Genomic DNA, 21424 nt, shown 5'->3' with positions numbered 1-21424 from the left:
GAACAGAATCACATTTTTGTATCCCTAACATGTAAATGTAAACTCTCAATAGGAAAGTGCAAGCGAGGATGTGTATAAATGTGAGAAAAATAATTGACGTAGATAAAAAGCAAGAATTTAATTTCAGAGAATGATTGTTTCCAATTTCCTATTGTTTCTCACAGTGTATTCTGGGGTTTCTTAATTTGAGCCTGTTACTGTGTTGCTGTGAATTTTATGAGTGAGTCAGAGGTTTCTGCGTTTGGGATTTTTTTACATCCAAACGGAAGTGACAAAGGTCTGGATATTTCTGTTGAAATCTGATTTTGTTCCAAAAATTACACCTCAGTAGGAAGCCTGGTGTTGATATGCTGATATTGAAGGGCAATTCTTATTGCCACAATTCTGTTCTTTAAAAAACTAACCAGGTGGGCTCTCTTTCTTTCTCTTTCTTGATCTCATCCTGCTCACTATTGCCCCTTCCACCTTGCCCAGCAAAAAATAGGTGAAAGTTGATTTAGTAACTTTCATTGAATACAAGCAGTAGGGTAAAATAGGGATTCGTTCACACATTGAAAACAAGAGTACCATTTCTGTGCAGTTCTGCTTCAGCAGATGGGATGACAGGCTCTTCAAAACTAATAATATTGATATTTTTAACTGTCAAGAACTTTAAATCCCTTTTGTCTGAGAGGCATTAAAGGAGATGAAATTCGTAGAAATAGTTGATAAGTGATGTGGCTTTTTTTGTGTGTTTGTTGGGATGGTTTTTTAAAACCAAAAATGCTATGTTTCTATGTTGAAGTGGTTTTATAATGAAGTTTCCTCTCCCTTGCTAGGTTTTACATACTGACCTTTTCCAACAGGTTTATTCTTGTGTATTGTCTGCACAGAGAGACAGTGTTGGGATGAGCAGCAGTGTGTGAACCTGTCTCTTCTAGTTAAACCTCTCAGTCAAAGAGGAGCTATTAGAATTGATACCTGTGTGGCTGTAGCATCACTGGGTCTCCTCTTTAGTACATGGAAGAATAAGTGCATGTTTGCAGTTCATGGAGTTGATTCTTCAGGAGAACCAACCCCCCCAACACTTTATTTTCTCTAATGCTGTTTCTGCTATATAATTCAGTTCAAAGGAACAGTTTGGGATTAGTGTATTGAAGTATTTGGTGGGGGTTGGGAGAGTTGTGAGAGAATAGAAAGGTGAAAATGTGTTAGGAAATTATTTTATGACTGTGTTAACATGCAGTACCTCAGAAGCATTGGGGGAATTCCTTTACTTTCTGTGAGGGAGAGCTAAGTAAACATGGATTAAACATGATAAAATTACAGATTATTTCCTTGGCAGGCACATAAGCCAAGAGCTGGTATCTGTTCAGAGCTGTGAGCTTTGCACCAAGTTATTGTTGAGCTGTGTAGGAACACCTGGGGTGTCAATGCTCTGTTTAAATGATACCCTGACAAGACTGATTTCACTTTGAAATAAAACAAAGGCAGTCTTATTAACTTGTGGTTCAGACAGCTGTTTATGGTTTGTGTACAGGAAGCTGTGGAGTGTGTGTACCTGGGTCATTACATCAGAGTATTTAACAACCTCTGATAATCTTGTTTGAAATCCTGTGTCTACTATTTTTAGATATATCCACATTATTATAATTTAGCTGCACATCCACTCAGTTGGCTATAAATTTTCCCTTTTACTGAAACTGAATGTCTGGAAGTATAAATGATGGCCGTGTGAAGTCATTTAAGCAAACGAAGTGTGTCTGAGTATATTTGCTGATTAAGATAGAGGAGAAAACCAAAAGTAACTTAGAGACACTCTATGCTACCTCTTCAGCAGTTTTTAAATACTTGAAAGGATTTCCTGTCTTTCTTTACAGCCCTCAGAATGACTTGTGTACTGTTGATTCTCTGTCCAGGAGATGTGATTCTTTCATTCAGATTCAGCCTCTGAGAGATCTTGGGCTGTAGCATCCTGTACTGGGAACTTCCAGGGAACATCAGGCAAGATAGACTTGGAACTAGTGCATAGCTCAGGAAATTCTTGAAACATGATACTTTTTCAAGGGGAAAAGTCAAGTTTAAAGCAAAAGGTGAAAGGAAGAGGACAGGTATTGGTGTAAAGTTTTTTTTGCAATACTCACCTAGGATGAAATATGTAGCATTACTGCTCAGTCAGAACAGTGTGTTTTTAAGGTTAGGGATAGCAAATACAATTACCTGTCAGAAACTGTGTTAGGAAGTAGGACAGACTGCAGTAATTAATGGTGTCTGCATGGAGTTCTAAGATGGTACCAGTCTTTCTGTTTAATAGAGTCAGGCACCAGATGGGTATTACCTTAACTTTCTTCTGGGCTGTGTTTGGATTTGTGAAAGGATGCATGTAGTCTGTAGTCCCTGTGCTTAGAATTTCTGCTAACATAGCACAAATCTGTCTGTGTAACTCTCCTCGTTCTGACATTAAATCCCTGCTCTGATAAACCCTTTTAACCATTAGCTAACATTTCATGCCCTAAGTCACTTTGGAATCATATTGAATTAAGCTATAGCTATAGCCTTACTTACATTAATTGAAAAACTACAGTTCTTATGACAATCATGAAATGTGCTATGGGGAAAAACACAGCACAGTGTGCTGTGTAAGCTGCCACTTTGCTTGGCAACACTTCTTTCTGTGCCAGAGTGATGAAAGAACAGCGAGGGAGCACAGCGGGAACTGGACTAATAGAAACAAGTATTTCTGCTAGGTCTGTCATCTAGGGACCTTAATGAACTCCAGCAATTAAAACATTAGTTTTGCAGCCTTAGTCAAGTGCTGTGTATCTTTCTTCCCCCTCCCTCCTCAGTTTAGAAGTTTACCAAAGTGCTGTGCTGGGTCCTGGTTCCCCGTGCTCTGGTGTGCTCTGAGCCCTGAGAGGCTGCCTGGTGTTTGGAGTTGGCTGGTTGCTCTCCAACACCCTTTAGGTGTGCATATTCCTTATCTGTCATTCTTTGAAAGCTGTGTCTTGCTGCCTGGTTGCCTTGACACTGGATTTCCTCACAGCTTAAACTTGTTCCCCGTTTTTCTAGCTGTGTAAGAGTTAATCCCTTAAACTCACAAGATCCGCACAGCATTCTGAAGAAATATTCAGTTCTTGTTTCTGCAGATACAGACAATAAAGTTTGCAAGGTCTCTGCTGCAGTTTTTGTAAAATTGTTTATTCTAGTCTGAGATTGAGCCCTCATGAGAGGCCTGGGTAGGAACCTGCTCCCCTGCAGTTCATGTCCCATCTCTAGAGTGGTGGAGACTTTCTAGCTCAGGTCACCTTCCCTGACCTTGACTTTGGTGCCCCAAAGATTCTCTTTCAGGAGAAGCACTTCACTACTCCTGGGTTGTTCACCTTGTATCTGTCTAGGTGTCTTTCCACCAGCAATTTTTCTTAGTTTAGCAGTTCAGATCTTGCTCTTTAAGTGATTTTCTCCACATGCAGGTAGGAGCAGTAATTCTTGACAGACTCCCTAGTCTCTCAAGAGTTAAAACTATTCTGCTACAATTGCTATAGTTTTAATGTTAGGAACTCTCATTGTCATTTCCCTGGTGGAAAACTGAGTTCTGGTATATAAAGAATGTGTTTACCACAGACACATGTGCCATGAAATTGGCAACATTAATTTCAAAATATTAATCAGAATGCATAGGTTGCATTTGGATATATTTTCCCAGATATTTTTACGGCTGTCAGAAAGCTTGCAAATGGTATCTGTGTTAAGATCACACTTTTGGATGCAGCTTCACCTAGAACATTTTCACCTTGTGGAGACTAGCACAAAGTTTGCAACAACATAAGACGTGAGAAATTGTATTCTTTTTTTGCATGTGAATTTTAGCAGTGGTCTTTGGTATATGGAGTAAAATCACGTATGTGCTGTGACCAAATTTTAAGTGTGCACTGAGCTGCAAACTCTTTGAAAAGCACTGTGTGATTACTGATACCTCTGAGTGATCAAGACCTCAGTTTGTTCTTCTCTAAAAGCTAGATTACCCCACCCTTACAGAGAGCAGCATATGCACAAATAAGTCTTGAACATATTGCATATTTTCTCAACCATGTCACCCAATCAGTAGAAATGGTCTCTTAAAGCTTGTGTAAAATTAGAATGGGATTCAAGCCTATCTAGGGAAATCTATTTTTCAGATACCTTTGGGAACAACATGCATGGAAGGAGTTGTGTAAATTTTTCCACTGTTTTCATTGTTTTAAGGACAATAGAATTACACAAATGAGGAGGCCAGATATCAAAAATATCTTCTGAAGGAAAAGCCATTCAGGCAACCAGGCTAAAGGCACGTCAACAAAAGCCCTCTTTGGTGGTAGTGACCTGTCATGGTGACTCACAGAGAAAAGGCCTGTCTGACTTAACAGTGTCCTTTTGGCCTCTAACTTACTAGTTGCCTTTTGGTGGGATCATTAACATCTGCTGAAGACATGGATGGACTGTTCAGAGATCAGCAGCCCAAAAGCCAAGTGACTCAAAATTTCTTGTCATGGTGATTGAAGGCAAAAAGCTGGGTTGGAATTACAAAGGAGTAGGCTATGAAGCCACACTATAAAAACAACCTGTAAAACTGTTATCTCTGTGAATAAACAATTTCACTGGAAGCTCTTGTTGCTTTTTTGCTCATGCAGTCAATTTGTCTTGCAGTTAATTTGTCCTGCAGTTGTCCCTCTAGTAATGTTCCAGGAAAGTTTGTATTCTGACATTGGCTGAAGAGCCTCTTCCTGGAGCAGAAGAGTGAAATCCTGTAGCAGTCCCAGTTTAGCTGTACTCATCAAGTTAACCTAAAGCAATTTCAGTTTCATGCATAGATGACCTGTGTCAAAACTGCATGACAAGTGTTGGAAGGGTGTTCTTGATGTTAGTGTTACAGACGGACTCGATACATGACTAGTCTCGATTTTGTTGAGGATTTTCCTTATGGAACTGAACAACTCAGTTTAAACTCTCTGTAACCACATGTTTATTAGTTCTCAATTTCCTTCACTCCCTCTTCCCTCAGTTTGGCTGTAAAACTTTCAGGGATGAAACTACTTGTATATGTTTGTGGCATCCAGCACACAGAGACCTCAATCTTAGTTTAGCTCTCAGAGTGTCCCTCTGATAATGAAAACAAAAGTGAACGCTGAACAACACTGAAACAAGATAAAGAAGGTTTGAACAGGTTTGATTTGATCCTGTGATCTTACTCCCTAGCTGAATCAATTACTTTGCACTAACATTAAAGTATGCTGTATGTGCACATATGCTGTATGTGCCACATGTTGTTCCATCTCATAATATGTTAATTTTTTTTAGTGCCTGGAATGACAGACCATCTAAAAGGTATTTTAGGTATTTTTCTAATATTGCTTATATAATCTTTTTGGTATTACAGTTCCCTTTAAAATAATTCTCTTATCCACTGAACTCCACAAAGGGAGACTCTCCTAGAGGGACTACAACCTCCAGTCACCAGGGTATAAATCACAAATTATGAGTATCTGAGAGATGTCAGCCATCACTTGATGGTGAACCTGTTGCAGTAGCCTCCTGTGTGTGGAGAATGTCAAGATGCTAAGCTTGTCTCTTCCAGCTAGCCTGAGTTTTTTTTGAAGTTCATGATTGGCAGAGCCATATAGTGGGTTTGATCAAGTCAGAAATTATGGTTCCAATGGCTTTGGGATTTTTCATGGCTTTGCAACAGTTTACTGTAGTTTACAAAATACTGATGGTCACAAAGTGGCATTGGGTTTTACTCATATACTGTATTTAGGAGGCATATTAGGAACCTGACTTATGATTGTATTTTGGCTCATAGCCACCCTTGGATCTAGGAAATATTACCCACAGCATAAGGATTACAAATTGCTATTTTCGTCCTGTATTCCTCAAAATGTCTGTAAGTGAAATAGAGAAGGAACCCAAATTAATGCATAGTTTCTAGATAGATATGAAGGGATTTCTCTCTGCATCCCAAATGCCAGTCTTAGGGGCATTTCTGTCTTAATTAAATGTACACTACTCTTGTGAGTGTTTGGAGGTGGGGGCAGGCTGGGAGTCAGGGGAAAAATTAAACAGTACAGGTATTTTATTACCAGAGACTGTGTTCATTTTTGCCTAACCCAGTCTTGCTATCAAGCCTGTAGAACATGCTGTGGAACAGCATTTGAATGACTAATGTATCACAGTAAGGCAAACAGCAAAAATGGGAATTACAGGGATATGTACGTAGCAAAAACATGAGGCTGAGTTCAGTGTACATCAATGGTAGCAGGATGGGACTCTGCAACTTCAGTTACATGTACAGGTCTTAAAGAAGCTGAAAGAGATACTAAATCTATATTAGCCTGTTAGCTCACTCTGAGGTTTTTTACAGTCTTGCAATCAGTGAGGAAAGAGTTACCACACACTACTGTATCTTTTTAAATAAAATTTTACAACAGCAAAGCTAGTTGCTCTGCTGGTGTAACCTTCAATGAGAGTCTTCCCATATTGCATTTCTGTATCTGAAGGCAGATCATTATATTGTGTGCAGAGCTTCAACATAAAACGTATCTATCAATGAAATATTTATTTTCTATGTTTAGATGTTCACTATGGAACCTTACCTGTAAGCATGGTTATAAAACTGAGACAGGTACTCTGCACATGGCTAGGTTTTCATGTTCTGACTTGACACCAAATTCTGCATTTTTTTTGAAAGTTACACAGCAGAAGCAACATAGCACATGCAAACACCCTCATAGTTTTCTATGTTTTGCCTTTGCAGAGCTGCTAGCAATCAATTACCTAGGTCATGTTGCAGTACCAGTTTAGGTTTCTTTTCTCTTTGCCAATCATCTCTTCAGGTCCTGTTATGGAACCAGGGCTTTATTGTACTGCAGCAGGTCTCTCAAGGAGAGCAATAATTTGTTTCTGCCTTTAAGAGGTAGAGCCTTCAGTTATTTTGGGGCCTTGACAAGTTTTTGGAGCAGACAAGAGGCTGCATAGCTTGCTCTGTGCAGGACATCTGAGCTCCTGCTGCAGTGTGTTCGTCCTGCTGTGTTAACCTGACGTGGCTGAGTACTGGGAATGTGTGGCACTTCTGCTCTGTATGGAGCTGATGAATTTACAGTTCAAACAGCACAAGTTAAGGGAAATTTCTGCATTTACCTCCTACCAAAACCACCAGACAGTAGAGAGGGAGAAGGTCACATCTTTCTGTTTTCATAGCTGGAGTAGTGATGTTGTCTCCATGAAGAGCACTTCTGGTCTCCTCTGCCACTGAGGCAGAGACCCAAAGGGTCCTTAACTCTGCCAAAGAAAGGATTGTTTATCCAAGTCCCAGATGTGTCTTTCATGCAGCTATTATGTTCAAGCTTTTTTGAATATCTGAAGACTATGATCCTGTCTGTAGACCGAAAATTGATGTCACCAGTCATTTTGTTCAGCACTTGCAGATGAGAGAGGGGGGAAAAACCCCCAGTGTTGTGCAGGGCTGTGCAAGTATTAAAATTAATAAGTAACTTTTTGAACTGGTAATGGGCTGTAAGTGGGTTTTTACAGGAAAAGATAGTAGTGAGCTCTCAGGAAAACATTACTCAAAAGTTGGAGCTGAGGGAGGGTTTTAGTTGTTCATTTAAAACCTTGTATGATATTGAAATGTTTGAGGAATCATTTGAAGGATTGGAGTTGGGATTGGAAATTTCCCGATTTTTCTGATGGAAATGGTAGTATTGAAAACAGCATGATTTATAACAGGGCTACAAAAATCCAGTTCATGCTCTTATTTTGGATTTATTTTTAATGAGAAATGAACCGAATTCTCAGCAAATCTCTTTATTTTCTAATTCTCCTGCTTGTTTGGTTCTCAGGTTTTGAACTTGGCTTTGCTATGGCGAGTCCCAACGCCCTGGTGTGCTGGGAGGCCCAGTTTGGTGACTTCCACAACACAGCACAGTGTATAATAGACCAGTTCATCAGCTCTGGCCAGGCCAAGTGGGTCCGGCACAACGGGATCGTCCTGCTCCTGCCCCACGGAATGGAAGGAATGGTGAGGGCTGCTGGCTGGTAAATGCAGAAGGGAAATGCTGGCTACAGTGCCTTCCTCTTCAGCTGTAAAAGCCAAAGGTGTCCTGGGGATCCAGTGGTGAGAGAAACCCAGGAGAGGAAGGCGCTGTTTAGCATGTTGGACTGCCTCATTGTTACAGAAAAAAATGTGATTAGACTGATAGGCAAGAACAAAAAAACCCTGAGAAACATTTCTGAGCTCTTAGCTTTGTATCCTCCTTATTGGCATGTACCACTTTCCCCCCAGTGTTTTGTTTTTTCTCTCTCTTTCTTGGTATCTTTCCCTAAGACACTGCCTTCTTTCCCTAGAAAGCTGGATTCTTAGTGTACAATGTGAGTGTCTAGGAGTGCTCGCTTGGTTTTATTTTGCATAAAGTATGTCTGTGTAAACTCTGCACTAAGTCCTCTTGCAATGAAATGATATGAAGCAACTTTAAAACTTCTTCAAAAATAATTGACCTTGATTAACTTTGATGTAATAAGAAATCTCCCTCTTTAGGGAAAGGAAAATGTTTCCACTAGCTGTTGACTCTCTTTTCTTTGGTGGCTAGTAGGAGGAACTAGACAGTGTCTTAGAGGGAAAGGGCAGGGGAATGCTCTGTATATAATGTTATATGAAATTTATATCAGCAGTAGAATTGGTTTTCAAATCTTTTAAATTATTTTTAAAAGTTACATGAACATCTTGTCAGGCAAGGTTAATTTTTTCCTTTTCAGATACATTAACCTTCATGAATTCAGATACATTAACCATACATGATGCATGTATGTTTCTAGTTTCCTACTAAGAGAAGTATAGTATGTGCCACAGTGGCAATCTCCATCTGTATAAATGCTCTAGACCCTTCCACCACAAACTGCGTCATTTCCATTCTCACAAACAATTTAGTTTATTTCCATCCAATTATAACCCCGTCCTGATATACCGGGGTGCATTCATGTCTATGAATGGCTTTCCACATCCATTGTGCATAAAGAATAAAGGGTCTGATGCTGTTCACAAGAGTTTTGATAAATTAATTTTTTTAACTGAATCCTGAGGGACAGCCTGAATGAGCCCTCAGCAGGAGGTGTGGTGCTCTACAGGAAAGCATTCAGCTGAAGGGTCTGTTCTCTGCTACTTACAATACATTTAATCTTTCTTTTTGGCAGTGAAGATTTGCACAGGTCTTCTGAAATATGCTTATTTTGCTACTAATGTCAGATGGTTTTGGAACACTTAAGGATCCCACCAGGCTGTTGAAATCTGTTGCCTTCCCAGAGGATCTTTCCATTACAGGAGCGTTAGTCTCTCTATAGCTACAGCGTTGGGGACAAAATGATTTGGGGAAGGATTCTAATGGGATATGGATCCCTTCACCTCTAGGTCATGCATTCACAGGCAAGTTGGCTGTGATTGAAAGACTCTGCAGCCTAATGGCTCCTTGGGGACTCATCTGAAAGTAGCTAATGGATTCAGTGTAGGTCTCACTGGATAGGTGGTCACAGTAGAAATAAACCCTACCCCATCCCATGCAGCAGTTGCTGGCAGTCTGATTGGTGGTGTCAGCAGGGAAATCGAAGATGGATGTGGACGTTGAGGCTCTGGATTGAGGTTGTTGCTGGGGCAGTCTGTGTGTGTATGTTAGGGAAGCCTCGCTGTCTCTCCTGTAATTATTTGCTGGTAACATCTCTGTTTCCAGTGTATTGAATGCAGTGTGCTTGTGGAGCACTGTGTTTGTCCATGTGTAGGCTGTACTTAATGCAGGATTTGATTTACAGCAAACAGATGTATAGAGCAGAGGTATTGCAATATACTGGACTGTTACAGTGCACCACAGTTCTCTGCATGTTGGCTCCTTGCTCCCAAGTCCTTACCCATCTGTGACCAGATTATTTGGCACCTCAAAAGTGTAGGCACACTTCAGAAGAATAGTGATACAAGGCACAGTTCTTGGCTGTTGATGTTACTCATTTGTTGCCAGCAGAATGTTTTTTCCTTTGAATTCCCTTAGTCTGTGGAGTAGAGTGAATCAGAGAGTCATAGAATGGTTTGGATTGAAAGGGATCATAAAGACCATCTAGTTTCAACCCCCTCATCATGGCAACAGAATGTTCCACTAGACCAGGTTGCTCAGAGCCTCATCAAGGCCCAGCCTGGCCTTGACCACTTCCAGGGATGGGGCATCCACAGCCTGTCTGGGTAACCTGTGCCAGTGCCTCACCACCCTCACAGCAAAGAATTTCTTCCTCATATCAAATCTGAACCTGCCCTCTTTCAGCTTAAAGCCATTCCACCTCATCCTGTCACACATCCTTGTAAATAGTCCCTCTCTGACTTTCTTGCAGGCCCCCTTTAGGCACTGGAAGGTGCTGTAAGGTCTCCATGGGGCTATGACTTCCCCAGGCTGAACCATCCCAACTCTCTCAGCCTGTCTTCAGAGGAGAGGTGTTCCAGCTCTCTAATCCTCTTTGTGGCCCTCCTGTGGACTCTGGAATCCTGCCCTTGGAATTAGAGAGAATAATGTGTTGAATCAAGGTGTCAATGACTGATTTTGGAGATCATATGTTAAGGTTTCAACAGAGGAAGTTATGATGAGAGACGGTCATATAAAGAAAAAATCTTTTCATGAACATCCGGAACTGAGGAGCCATAGGGAGGGTTGAGAGGTGTAATAGTTTGTCTTTGGGTTAAAATACTTCACAGCTGTCTCCAAAATGAAAGTCCTTCCTAACAGTAACTGTCACTTAAACAAAAAAAGGCTGTCAGTATTAGCAATATATGAAAACACTGGTTTTTTTTTTCTTCTCATACTCCTCACAACTTCATCTCATCCTTTATAAACAAGGACATATAGAAAGGAAGATAACAGATTCTGTGACACTCCTTATTCCTGATATTGTCTGTGGCCAGCATGCATGTTTTGCTAATGTAAAATGGATATAACAATGTTGGTGCACTTCAAGAAATTACCTTGGATACTGCTGGTGAGACAGCAGATGTGCGTGTTCAGTAATGACAGAACATAAAATACCTCTTGAGGAAGCAGATATTAATCATAGGTTAGTTTGGCAGATAATGTGTATATGTATTTTGATCCATTTTAGCTGAAGCATTCATCCAGGTAATTGGTCCTGTACTGAACAGTGAACAATGATACGAGGGAGATCCTGTGTCTGCTTTTGTTGCTAATATAGCAGAGGTAGTCAGCAGTTAACTTTGTATTTGCTCCTATTCATCATGCAAGAAGTGTGAGTCACTGCAGTACACTGAACCATCTGGAGTTTCTGTTCCTGACATTCCTCCTGCTCCTTTCTGACCTGCATTAGTAAGGTCATTCTTGTGCCCACATGGACCTACTGCCTTTTCACTGGTCTTTACTGTGCAGCTCTATTGAGGCTAGAAATTACTTGAACCTAGTAAAAGCATTGGAAATACATGTTAAACCCAATCTCCCATGAAAAGAATTAGTAGAAGACAAGGAATTCCCATCCTGTGGTGTGTCCTCGCTTCTCACTGCTGCTGGGGGCAGGTGTGCAAGATGGAGCAGAGCTGCCAGGGTGACAGGAGGTATTTATGCAGTGAATGATCTAGACTGATGTCTAACTGCTCATTTGGCTCTTTAATGTTGTTTTAAATGATACCTTTACCAGGGTCCAGAGCATTCATCAGCCAGGCCTGAGAGGTTTCTGCAGATGAGCAATGATGACTCTGATGCCTATCCAGTAAGTAGCTTTGTCAAAGGCCACGTCCTTTTTTTGCTCTACATGTCTCAGAGATATTTCTTTCAAGAAGCATCCTTTTAGCTAGGTGTAGCAGGTTAAGATTTAGCTTGGTGTAACATTAACTTGATCCCAGTAGAAGTAATGGAAGTGTGCAGTATTGCTGCTTCATTGCAAAGCTGAGGTCACATACAATTAATCTTTGGCAGCATGATCTTTTTATGGCTGTTCCTCAGGGCCAGTGATTCTGCTTGTTTATATTGCTGTGTGTACTGCAAATAGGTGTCTCTAGACAATTTCTAAAGAAGGCCAAGTGAGACTATTCCTTGCTTTTTGCAGAGGAGCTAAATTGTACTGCTGGGAGCATGAAAATAAGCAACTTCTAATTGTGATTTGGCTAAGACTTTCATAGGTTGGTCATTCATTTCTACAGAGAAAGTACATAGCTCTCCAGGATGCTGGGCATCCACTTCCCTACTGCAGGTTTCCTAATAAACACTGCCATGCATTTATTGAAAAGCCTTAAAAAACAAACAAACAAACAAAAAAGAATATTTCAGTTTTGGTCTTGACTTTGTTACTCTTCAGGCAATGATAGTTCCAAAATCATGTTCCTCCTCAACTGAAAAGGATTTTTGTCACCTTACTCTCAGTAAAGACCTGTTTGATTGACTATACTTAAGCACTACAGCAGGTGCTTACTTAAGCAAGCTATAAGCTTTATCACAGAAGGTAGGAGCTCAAGCCACAGACTGGGAAATTGGGTTAAATTCTGTACCAATCTGTAGAGAGATTATTGTGCCTATATATATGCTTACCAAATATATACATATGTAGCTATGAATAAAACCCTCCCCTGTATTAATAAGATATATAAACATAAAGCATATTAATATAATAAAACAAGAGGATAGAACACCTACCAAAAATGGCAGAGTGACAGTTAACTGTACACTCACAAATTCAATTATAGTTTAACATTCTTTCAAAGAGGTTCTATTTCATGTCTTTCATCTGCTGAAGTCCTAGTCCTCCTCAGTCTTCGTTCCTGGACTTCTCAGTTTATTTAAATTAATGGAAGCTTTTTGTGTATGTCTGCATACATTTTTAGGAAGAAGAAGAAACAGAAGCAAATGATTTGTAGGGATGCTTTCCTAGCTAATAAAACATTCTCAGCAGAGAGCTGCTAATTAACTTTTTTTTGAGGAAGGGAGTTGCTGAGAGGCAGAAATAGAAGGGTGGCATTCAAGCCTTTTTTCTGATCTTTTGCACATTTTTCTAATGCCTTGAATGTCTCTCTCAGGAGTTCAGTGAGCAGTTTGAAGTTTCCCAGCTGTATGAATGCAACTGGATTGTGGTGAATTGTTCAACTCCAGCCAACTACTTTCATGTCCTCCGAAGACAGATCTTGCTGCCATTCAGAAAGCCGGTAAAGTTACTGTAATGGACTTGATTTTTTTAGGGATATTAACCCTCACATAAAGAGGAGTCTTGTTTGCATATGACATGCTGCTCAAAAGGATAAGAATCATTGGAGAAAAATCTTAACTGAACACAGATTGAAGTTACTGTTTTGATGAAACTCAGCTCTGACTTACTATGATTCTAAAACTTGATTTTCAGCTTTGCTTCCAAAGCTAGGAAGATCTTCAGATGAGCTTGTCAAGATACCTCTAATGTAGCTAACAGGTTGCATAAATGTCATGTGCTTGTCTAATTGCTGGAACTTCAAAAACCTAAGATACAACTGTTGAATGTTTTACTGATTCATAGCCTGTGGTTTGATTTGTTGTCAGAAAGAAGCATAAGTGATGAGTTTTGACAACCTTTAAAAGAAGTAGATTACCTAAATCTTTTGAGTCATTTTGAAACTTCCATGGCTTTCAAAACAAAAATACTGTGTTTGCTATTCACATTAATTTATTCCATAGCATATACACTTTGTGGGTTGTGCATGAACAGTGTTACAAATGTTGCATGTAATAATGTAGATAAAGCAGCTCCTGAGTGCTGGCAAAATTTCTGTCTTACAGCTGATTGTTTTGACACCCAAGTCACTGCTGAGGCATCCAGAAGCTAAATCCAGTTTTGATGAAATGGTGACTGGTAGGTGATCTTAAAGTATTATGGACAAATAATTAGCTATACCAACTTGCATGTCAGACTGAGAATCTGCTCTGGAGAGTTTGCCTTTTCTTTTGCCATAATTTCTGTGAAGCTGTCATGGTGAGATCTAGCATAGACTTTTACTGAAAAATCTGCTTTCAAGTGTAGAATCTCAATTTTAACAGGTTTACCTTGTAACCAGCCATTAATCTTAAAGCAGTGAAAAACTGCATTCCCATCCCTGCAGGGATGTTCCCCTCAGTAGGCTGTTATGTCTCTCTGCTCTTTTTCTCTTCATGTAAAAATTTAATTGTTCTCTTTGCTGCCCACGCCCCAGACCCCCAGATGTGAATGGCATAGGTTCTAATTACACTGTGCCCATTTGTAAGAGTAAGGTGCCCAGTTCTTCTTACAGTGCTCAGTTTTGGGGCTGCTGTGTCCTGCCAGTGATCCAAAGTGAGATCAGGAGTTCAGAGCTGCAGGCCACCACCCCAGCTGTGGTTGGCAGGCCATCAGCACCAAGAGATATGTAGTGACTGCAGAGGGAATACCAAAAACTGCAGTCATTTTATTTTCCTGCCTTGCACTGGTTTTAGGCTATGTTGGAGTGGCATGAGGAAATTCAGTGACCTGTAATGGAGTGGGTGAGTAAAGTGATCACTCAGAGTGAGAAAGTGTGCATAAGGTGTGCTGGTCTGTCTCCAGTTCCAGTGAATATCTTAACTGTTGTCAGAAGAGAACAACTGCTCAGTTTTTTAAGAGCAAGTTACAGTGTGTAAACATGCTTAAATATTGCATTACCTCCTTTTTGTACATGAGTAAAGTTTGATTCTCAAGCTCAGTGGACAAGTGGTCAAGCTCCAGTGGGGTGAGCTGGGATGAAGCCAGAGCAGAAAAGCCCATCCTCAGTCATACCTTCACCCTCCAAAACCTCCCTGTTCCCTTTCCTGGTGGGGGACCACAGGGAGTCATGGTGATTGCACATGGTTGGCCAGACCAGCTTGCAGTATTTGCTGGTTTTATTGCTGTTTAAAAGCTTTGTAAAATGGGTCAGATTAGAAATTCTGTAGCGTTTGTGATTTGTCAATATGTCTTGGGAGTCCCCTCTACTTCAGGCTAACCCTCAGTAGTGGCCAAATTCATAATTAACATTTGAATTCTGACATACTTGCTTGTTCTTGCTGAAGAGGACAGCAAGGTAGCAAAGTATTGCTGACTCTCAGCTATCTCTTTTTACTCTGCTTTTAATGGAAAACTGAGGAGGAGAGGAAGAATGACTCCAGCTGACCCAGTGAAGCACAGATTCAGGCTTTTTTAATGATGAATTCTGCTGTTCAGTGGAACAGGATAATTCTGACATAAATCAGTTCCTCTGTCATATGTTTGTGCTGTTGCTTTTCTTCCCCCAAGATAAATGGTTCAAACAGGAGCTTATTCTCCTGGTGAGTGGGTGTGCTGATTCAGACTAGGAGGTCGTGCTGCTGTCTGCTGCCCTGCAGTTGGTTAATGTGGAAATAGTTCTAATAATTCATATAAGAGAGCAGAGAAAAGGATCTTTTAGACCATCAAGTCCCTCTTCCAGTTTCATGTATCCCAAGCAAATTGTACTCCTGGGAGTTGATACTGCAGGAGAAAATATCTCTAGCAGTGAGGATATGCATCTGAAGTTGTACTTAAACATTATCACTTATACATATGGCTCAGTTCTATGCTAATTCTTGCTTTGGATAATGTCATTTTAGCTCTCAAACAGAGGTTTAAATCACCTAAATATATGGCAGTAATGTGTGTACTTGTGTAAATATTTCTGCAGTTGCCAGATGTAGTTGCATTATGGATATGTGGTTTGTTTTCATATAAGAATATTCTAACATTTTGTAAAGCTATATTAATGTTACATGGTTGAAATCATCTTGGAAAGAAGAAACAGTATTTCAGGTAATTCTCTGAAAAAAGAGCTGGAAGCAAAAGTGAGCTATCCAATCAATTTAAAAGTGAAGGTGTAATGCACAACACAAAGCTAAAAGATAATCCACTGTTAACATGTTTCTGTCTTAAGTGTTCTAACTTCTTGAAACTGAACTGCTGAAAGTCACTTTAGCAGAGTTACTGGTCTGAAAAGCAAGAATGGAGAGGCAGGAGAACCCTGTGATCACTGTAACCTGCTGCTTGCTCAGTAGAGGACTGTTACTTGGGCTGCTTTATTGAAACATCAGTTCCACTGAGAGCACTTTTGCTAATTTGTGCTCCAAACAGGGACCACTTTCCAGTGTGTGATTCCTGAGAACGGTCCGGCAGCTCAGGCGCCACATGAGGTCAAGCGAGTGATTTTCTGCACAGGAAAGGTGTACTATGATCTTGTGAAAGAGAGAAAGAGTCAAGACCTGGAGAAACAAGTAGCTATAACCAGACTTGAACAGGTGAGCTCCCTCATCCTCAGAAGACAGAGTCCTGGGGAGACTTCCAGCAAGGAAGTGCTTTTCAATAGGCACCACTTGCTAGAATGAATGGTAATAGCATTTTTGTAGCATTTGGCATCTTACAAGACATATTTTAATCCTTTGTGGCCTTTGGAAGAAGGAACACATCAGTAGTATACTGGACAATGAGATCCAGAACGCTTGATGACTTTTCCAGAACAATGTAACTAAGTGAAGGTTACAATATGATGGCACCTTAAATTTGTATATCCAGTGTGTTAAGTTTAAATGTTGTGAACAGGACACTTTGAAGTGTATTGTCATTCGCTAATTAAGGACTTGCCATAGCTGCTTCACCAAAAAAGCTGTAGAGGTGCAGGTGATCTGGACTATGACCTACTTCTGTTCATACTAGTACAGCTATAAAATATGTGTTTATTTATTTCTGAACATTAAATCAATTAGAGAAACATGAGTCACTTTCCATGAAAAAGTAATGACTCACCATGGGCTTAAACCACGTAAGAGAAAGCTTTGCCAATTGTTACCTCCTCTTTCCAGATCTCACCATTCCCCTTTGACTTGCTGAAAGAAGAACTTGAGAAGTATCCAAGTGCTGATCTAGTTTGGTGTCAGGAGGAGCACAAAAACAGTGGATATTATGATTATGTCAAACCTCGTTTCCGCACTATTGTGAACCACACTCGACCTATCTGGTATGAGACTTCAAAACAATTACTCTGTCTCCTGAGCTGATTTGTTTGGGTTTAAATGTCTTTGGGATTGTTTTCAAGCTTTGTGTTTTTGGGTTTTTTCCTTTTAAATTTGTTTTTTGATTTGAGGATGGTATTAATGGGTAAATTAGGTTGTTCACAAATCAAAACCTCTGAGTCTGGGTTCTTGGTGAAGGAGGGAGAAAGCCTATACCACTGCTTCTCAAGTACAACATGCATATCTTGCTCCTTCTTGTAGTTCTAAAAGAAAACCAGTAGCAACTAGCTCTGTATTTATTGCCCCTTAGTGCAGCACTTAGCTCTCTTGGATTTTTCTCTCTTTTTGTCTAAGATTCTGTCTTTTAAGGATTTCCAAATGTTAGGTTTCTGGAGGAAACAGCTGTTGTAAGAGCTCATTCCAGGTACCTTTGCATTATTTTAGATGACTGACTCTCAGATCTGCCCGTGCAGCTGTCAGAGGAATGAGAATCTTCATTTCCAAAAGCAAATTATCTAATTATGAGGCAGTGTAGCTGGCTGCCCTGGGAGGGATGGGGGAGAAGACACAGTTTAATAATGATGGGAGGGGGAAAAGAGTGGGAAGCTGACCAAAAGGTATAATTTGGTACAACTTAGGTTGATTTTTATTTAAGAAAGATTGATTACTAAATGTCCAAATCTACCAAGCTGACTTGAATATGTTAAACAGCATATTCTCATGCTTGTTATTGTCAAAATAGTCTCTCTTCTCACCTCATTTGTCTACCCAATTCTTTTTGTCACACAGGTATGTTGGCCGAGAGCCTGCTGCTGCAGCTGCCACAGGCAACAAGAACATGCATCTGGTGTCACTCAGGAGATTCTTGGATACAGCTTTCAATCTGGAGGCCTTTGAGGGAAAGACATTCTAACTTCAGGGCACTGACCCATCTCTGGCTAGTAGTCTCTCAAAACACTGCATCCAAAAGAAAACAGAAGTGGGGAAAATACTGGAAATTATGTAACTTTGCTTTACCAAATAAAAGGATCCAGCAGCTGATTTCATTAATATGTACCTTGCTTCCCAGTTTGTAAGGAAACAACAATTCCAACTTGCCTTCCATCATTTTTTGTCACTTGTCTGTTTATATTGGGAGGTCTTTGACACAAGAAGTGTCTCCTATCCCAGGATCCAAGGTCTAGCTCGGTAAGGCTTGTATCACAGTCCGTGGGCACTGTCTAATTACTGTAAGTAAGTAGAGCAGGCATGGACAGCACCATAGTTATGCACACAAGAGGCTTTGTTACAAGGAAAGTAAATGACAGCTGTTTCTGTCTATGTATTGGAGAAGAGTAATGGAACCGAAAACCAGCGAGCTGGTGGATGACTTTGGTAGCGAAATGTACCAGCTGTGGTTGTTGCAAGGAGATGGTAAAGTAACCTGAGGATGTGAGGAGGAGGCTGAAAATAGAGAGTGAGGTTACAAATTGTTAAACTGGGTGATAACAGAAGGGGTGTCGACCACTTAGGTTTAAGGTCAAGGAGGGTGATGAAGGCAGACATAAAAGGGACCAAGAAAAGGTTTGTTGGAGGTAACTGAAGAGGGAAGAAGGGTGCACAAGACCACAGCAAACAGAGAAATGGGTCATCAGCAGGAGAATTCATCATCAAATGACTTTGGAAGAGGTGACAGCACCAATTGCTTCCATTCCCCAGGCTGCCTGCTTTGATGCTGTGTGGTATTAGGGAACTGTGGGATCCTGTAAACATCCTTATTTTGGATAAACACATACTACTTTCCCTCACCATGCTACTAGAATCTGCTTCTCTTTGACCTGGTACCACCCCTAAAAAGATTGTGTTTGGATGAAAAATCTGTGTTTATGCAACAAGCAATGCATTCTCTGTTCTGTCCAGTGCTATTTCCTGCCTCACATCTCCTTGCTGATACTAACTCAACTCTGAAGTGGCTATTCCTGATTGACTCACCTTTCTTTTATGTAAAGAGGAAGGTGGGCAAGCAACTGTTGCTGATTTACCAAAGGCACATGCTGTGGTTTTGTCCAAGTAAGAATTGATTTCTTTGGTCCCTTGTGTTTATTTGTCAATTAGGATATTAATTGCATGTACTTTCAGTATGGACATAAAAGTGAACCACCTCAGAAGCTGGCTCTGTGTCAGGTGGCTGAGGGGCAGCAGGTGCTGAAGGGGAGAGAGCAGCCAGGGCTGTTTCTCCCAGAACATAGTGCTTGCATGGCAGGGTGGTCTGAGAGCCACTGCTTGTGCTTCCTCCACAGTGCTGGAAGGCAGGTGAGCCCTGTTTGCTCTCCCCTCCCAATATAAGAATTAATATTGTCAGAATTCCTGTTCCCTCTGCCCCAGGAGAACTTGGCTCTGGGTGGATCTTGTGACTGCAGGTTTCTGCAGCACCAACCTGTGTAGTGGCAGGAGACTTCTTCCCTTCTTTCTGCTGGCTGGCAGAGGGAACAGTGGGATGAGCAGGTCAGTGGTGCAGGAGGGTGCAGAGGAATGGCCATGCCTGTGCTGAAGCTGTAACCAGCTACACAAGGGCCCTGCAGTGCCTGCAGGGTTATCCTAGGTCTGCTGAGCAGACACTTGGATACAGCATAGCAAGAGACTGGAAAACACATAGATGAGACATCCCCCCCATCTCCACTTCCCTGCCCTGAAACTCCTCAGAGACACTTTTGTGCTTGGTAGTAGGTTTAACCCTGCTGCTGCTGCTGTATTGGCTGTGACACAGGGGAGCACAACAGTTTTTGTTGGATTCAAGGAGTTGGGTGGTGCTGGAAAGCTTCTTGTCTCATCAAAATAAACAGCTGTATTAAAAACTTTCAACTATGATCAGGAACTACTTACCCAAGCAGGTTACCAAAAAGGGATGTGTGCCTTATGCTGTCCCTTTGTTTGGCCTGGATACAACATGATGGTGAAAAAACAGTCCTGTCAGAGCATAAAATCAATGTGGCAAGGTACTTACCATGGGATTTAGAAGTCCACTTGTGGACTTCATGTTGGTGAAACTCAGTAACACCCTTTTAAATCAGGCTGGTTGCTTTGGGCTTTTTCTCTCACTGAAGCATTTAAAGCTAATTCAGTCTTTTGAAACCTAATGAACTCAGAAAGTACTGCAGTTGACAGCCACAAATATTGTCTCCTGTCCCTCTGTATAGCTCAAAACATTAAGCTCATAGGCAGTAACCGTCACCCAAAGTATTTTAATGCTTTTATGAATGCTTGTTTCTGTAGCAAGAATTGAGAGCAGCTAAATATTTCTGGCACTGTTTATTGTATTCTCAGTTTGCATACGGCAGGTCAGTGCTGCATGGAGTATGATAAATGCACTTATGCCACAGCATATGCAGAGGTAGAAAACAAAATTAACATAGAAATATAAATGGTAAATGACAGATTTCCACTTTCATTGTGTATCATAGATTGTGGCATAATAGTTGCATAAAAATTCCATCAAAGAATGTAAAAAACCCAATAAAATAAAAATACATAAGAAGAAAATTCTCTGTTATGGCTGGTATTTTTGACAGTTTCTCTTTTGAGCATTAACATCCCATTTGTAAGAGTGCTAGGGCAGGTCATTTTTCTGTTTTCTGTTTGTTTCCTAAATAATGGCTTATTTAAATATACAAGCATTGAGGTAGGCAGCATTTGGACTAGAAAAAGATAATTATTCAAAACCATTGGGTTAAAATTGGTAATAGAATCGAGGTTATATTAGAATATTTTGTTCTATTATTTTCCAATTTTTTAAAGCAATAAGTGGGTGCATTCTTATTTCAAGGGGAGTTTTTAAAATCCCGAAACTAGACTGGAATTAACTTCTCTAATTTCTAAACGTTGGAATTAATTTCATATGTTGACCCTTCAGCTTTCAGATGGTAAACAATTAAAAGTTTACTAGAGCATTAAAAATTGCTAAATGCATAGTTTATACTTGCAGAATTCTGTGGCACTTCAGCGAGGCCCCTTGATTAAGAAACTCTTTCACCAAGTTCTCAAATAGGTGCACATTAAGTAGGTGCACTGTCAACAGTGGATGCAAGTTTCTGCTGTGGTGGCTTTACACCAGGTTAAGAAATCTCTGTGATCTCACAGAAAACAAATACTTTGTTAGAACTAGTGGACAAGTTACATACCTTTTACAGCAATCGATTAATCTTCGTAGAGTGTTTGAAGAGGACTGAAGAATTATATAAGCCTCTCCTGCAAAAAAGTCAGCACTGAAATTCAAATGGCAGCTTTGTAACTTGGAAGAAAGAGCAAATGTGAGAGCCCATTGACTTCACCGCATTTGTGGGGGACACACCAGGCCATCCGTGCCCACGGCAGCAAGAGACTGGTGAAGACAAACAGCTCCTGTCACAGAATTGTTTTTCATTCCTAGCAGGGACCTGATGAGCTGTGCTAACAGCAGGGGG

General features: G+C 40.6%; 1 protein-coding gene across 4 annotated transcripts in view; it reads left to right on the top strand.

The window, feature by feature from the left end:
* Positions 1–20504, top strand: part of OGDHL (oxoglutarate dehydrogenase L) — a 54519-nt gene extending 34015 nt beyond the window's left edge. For all 4 annotated transcript variants that reach the window (XM_051799800.1, XM_051799799.1, XM_051799802.1 and 1 more), the window contains exons 17-23: positions 7851–8029; positions 11680–11751; positions 13052–13177; positions 13782–13854; positions 16111–16274; positions 16836–16990; positions 17775–20504. In XM_051799800.1, the coding sequence (XP_051655760.1) occupies positions 7851–8029; positions 11680–11751; positions 13052–13177; positions 13782–13854; positions 16111–16274; positions 16836–16990; positions 17775–17898 (893 nt within the window). In that variant the 3' untranslated portion in view covers positions 17899–20504. The remainder of the gene's footprint in view (positions 1–7850; positions 8030–11679; positions 11752–13051; positions 13178–13781; positions 13855–16110; positions 16275–16835; positions 16991–17774) is intronic.
* Positions 20505–21424: the final 920 nt, after the last annotated feature.

This window comes from Manacus candei, unplaced genomic scaffold, assembly GCF_025592945.1.
Source record: "Manacus candei isolate 608988 ecotype Guabito, Panama unplaced genomic scaffold, ASM2559294v1 h1tg000050l, whole genome shotgun sequence".
NCBI classification, from domain to species: Eukaryota; Metazoa; Chordata; class Aves; order Passeriformes; family Pipridae; genus Manacus; species Manacus candei.
The sequence above is the reverse complement of the archived record's forward strand: the minus strand, read 5'-3'. Positions and strand labels throughout refer to the sequence as shown.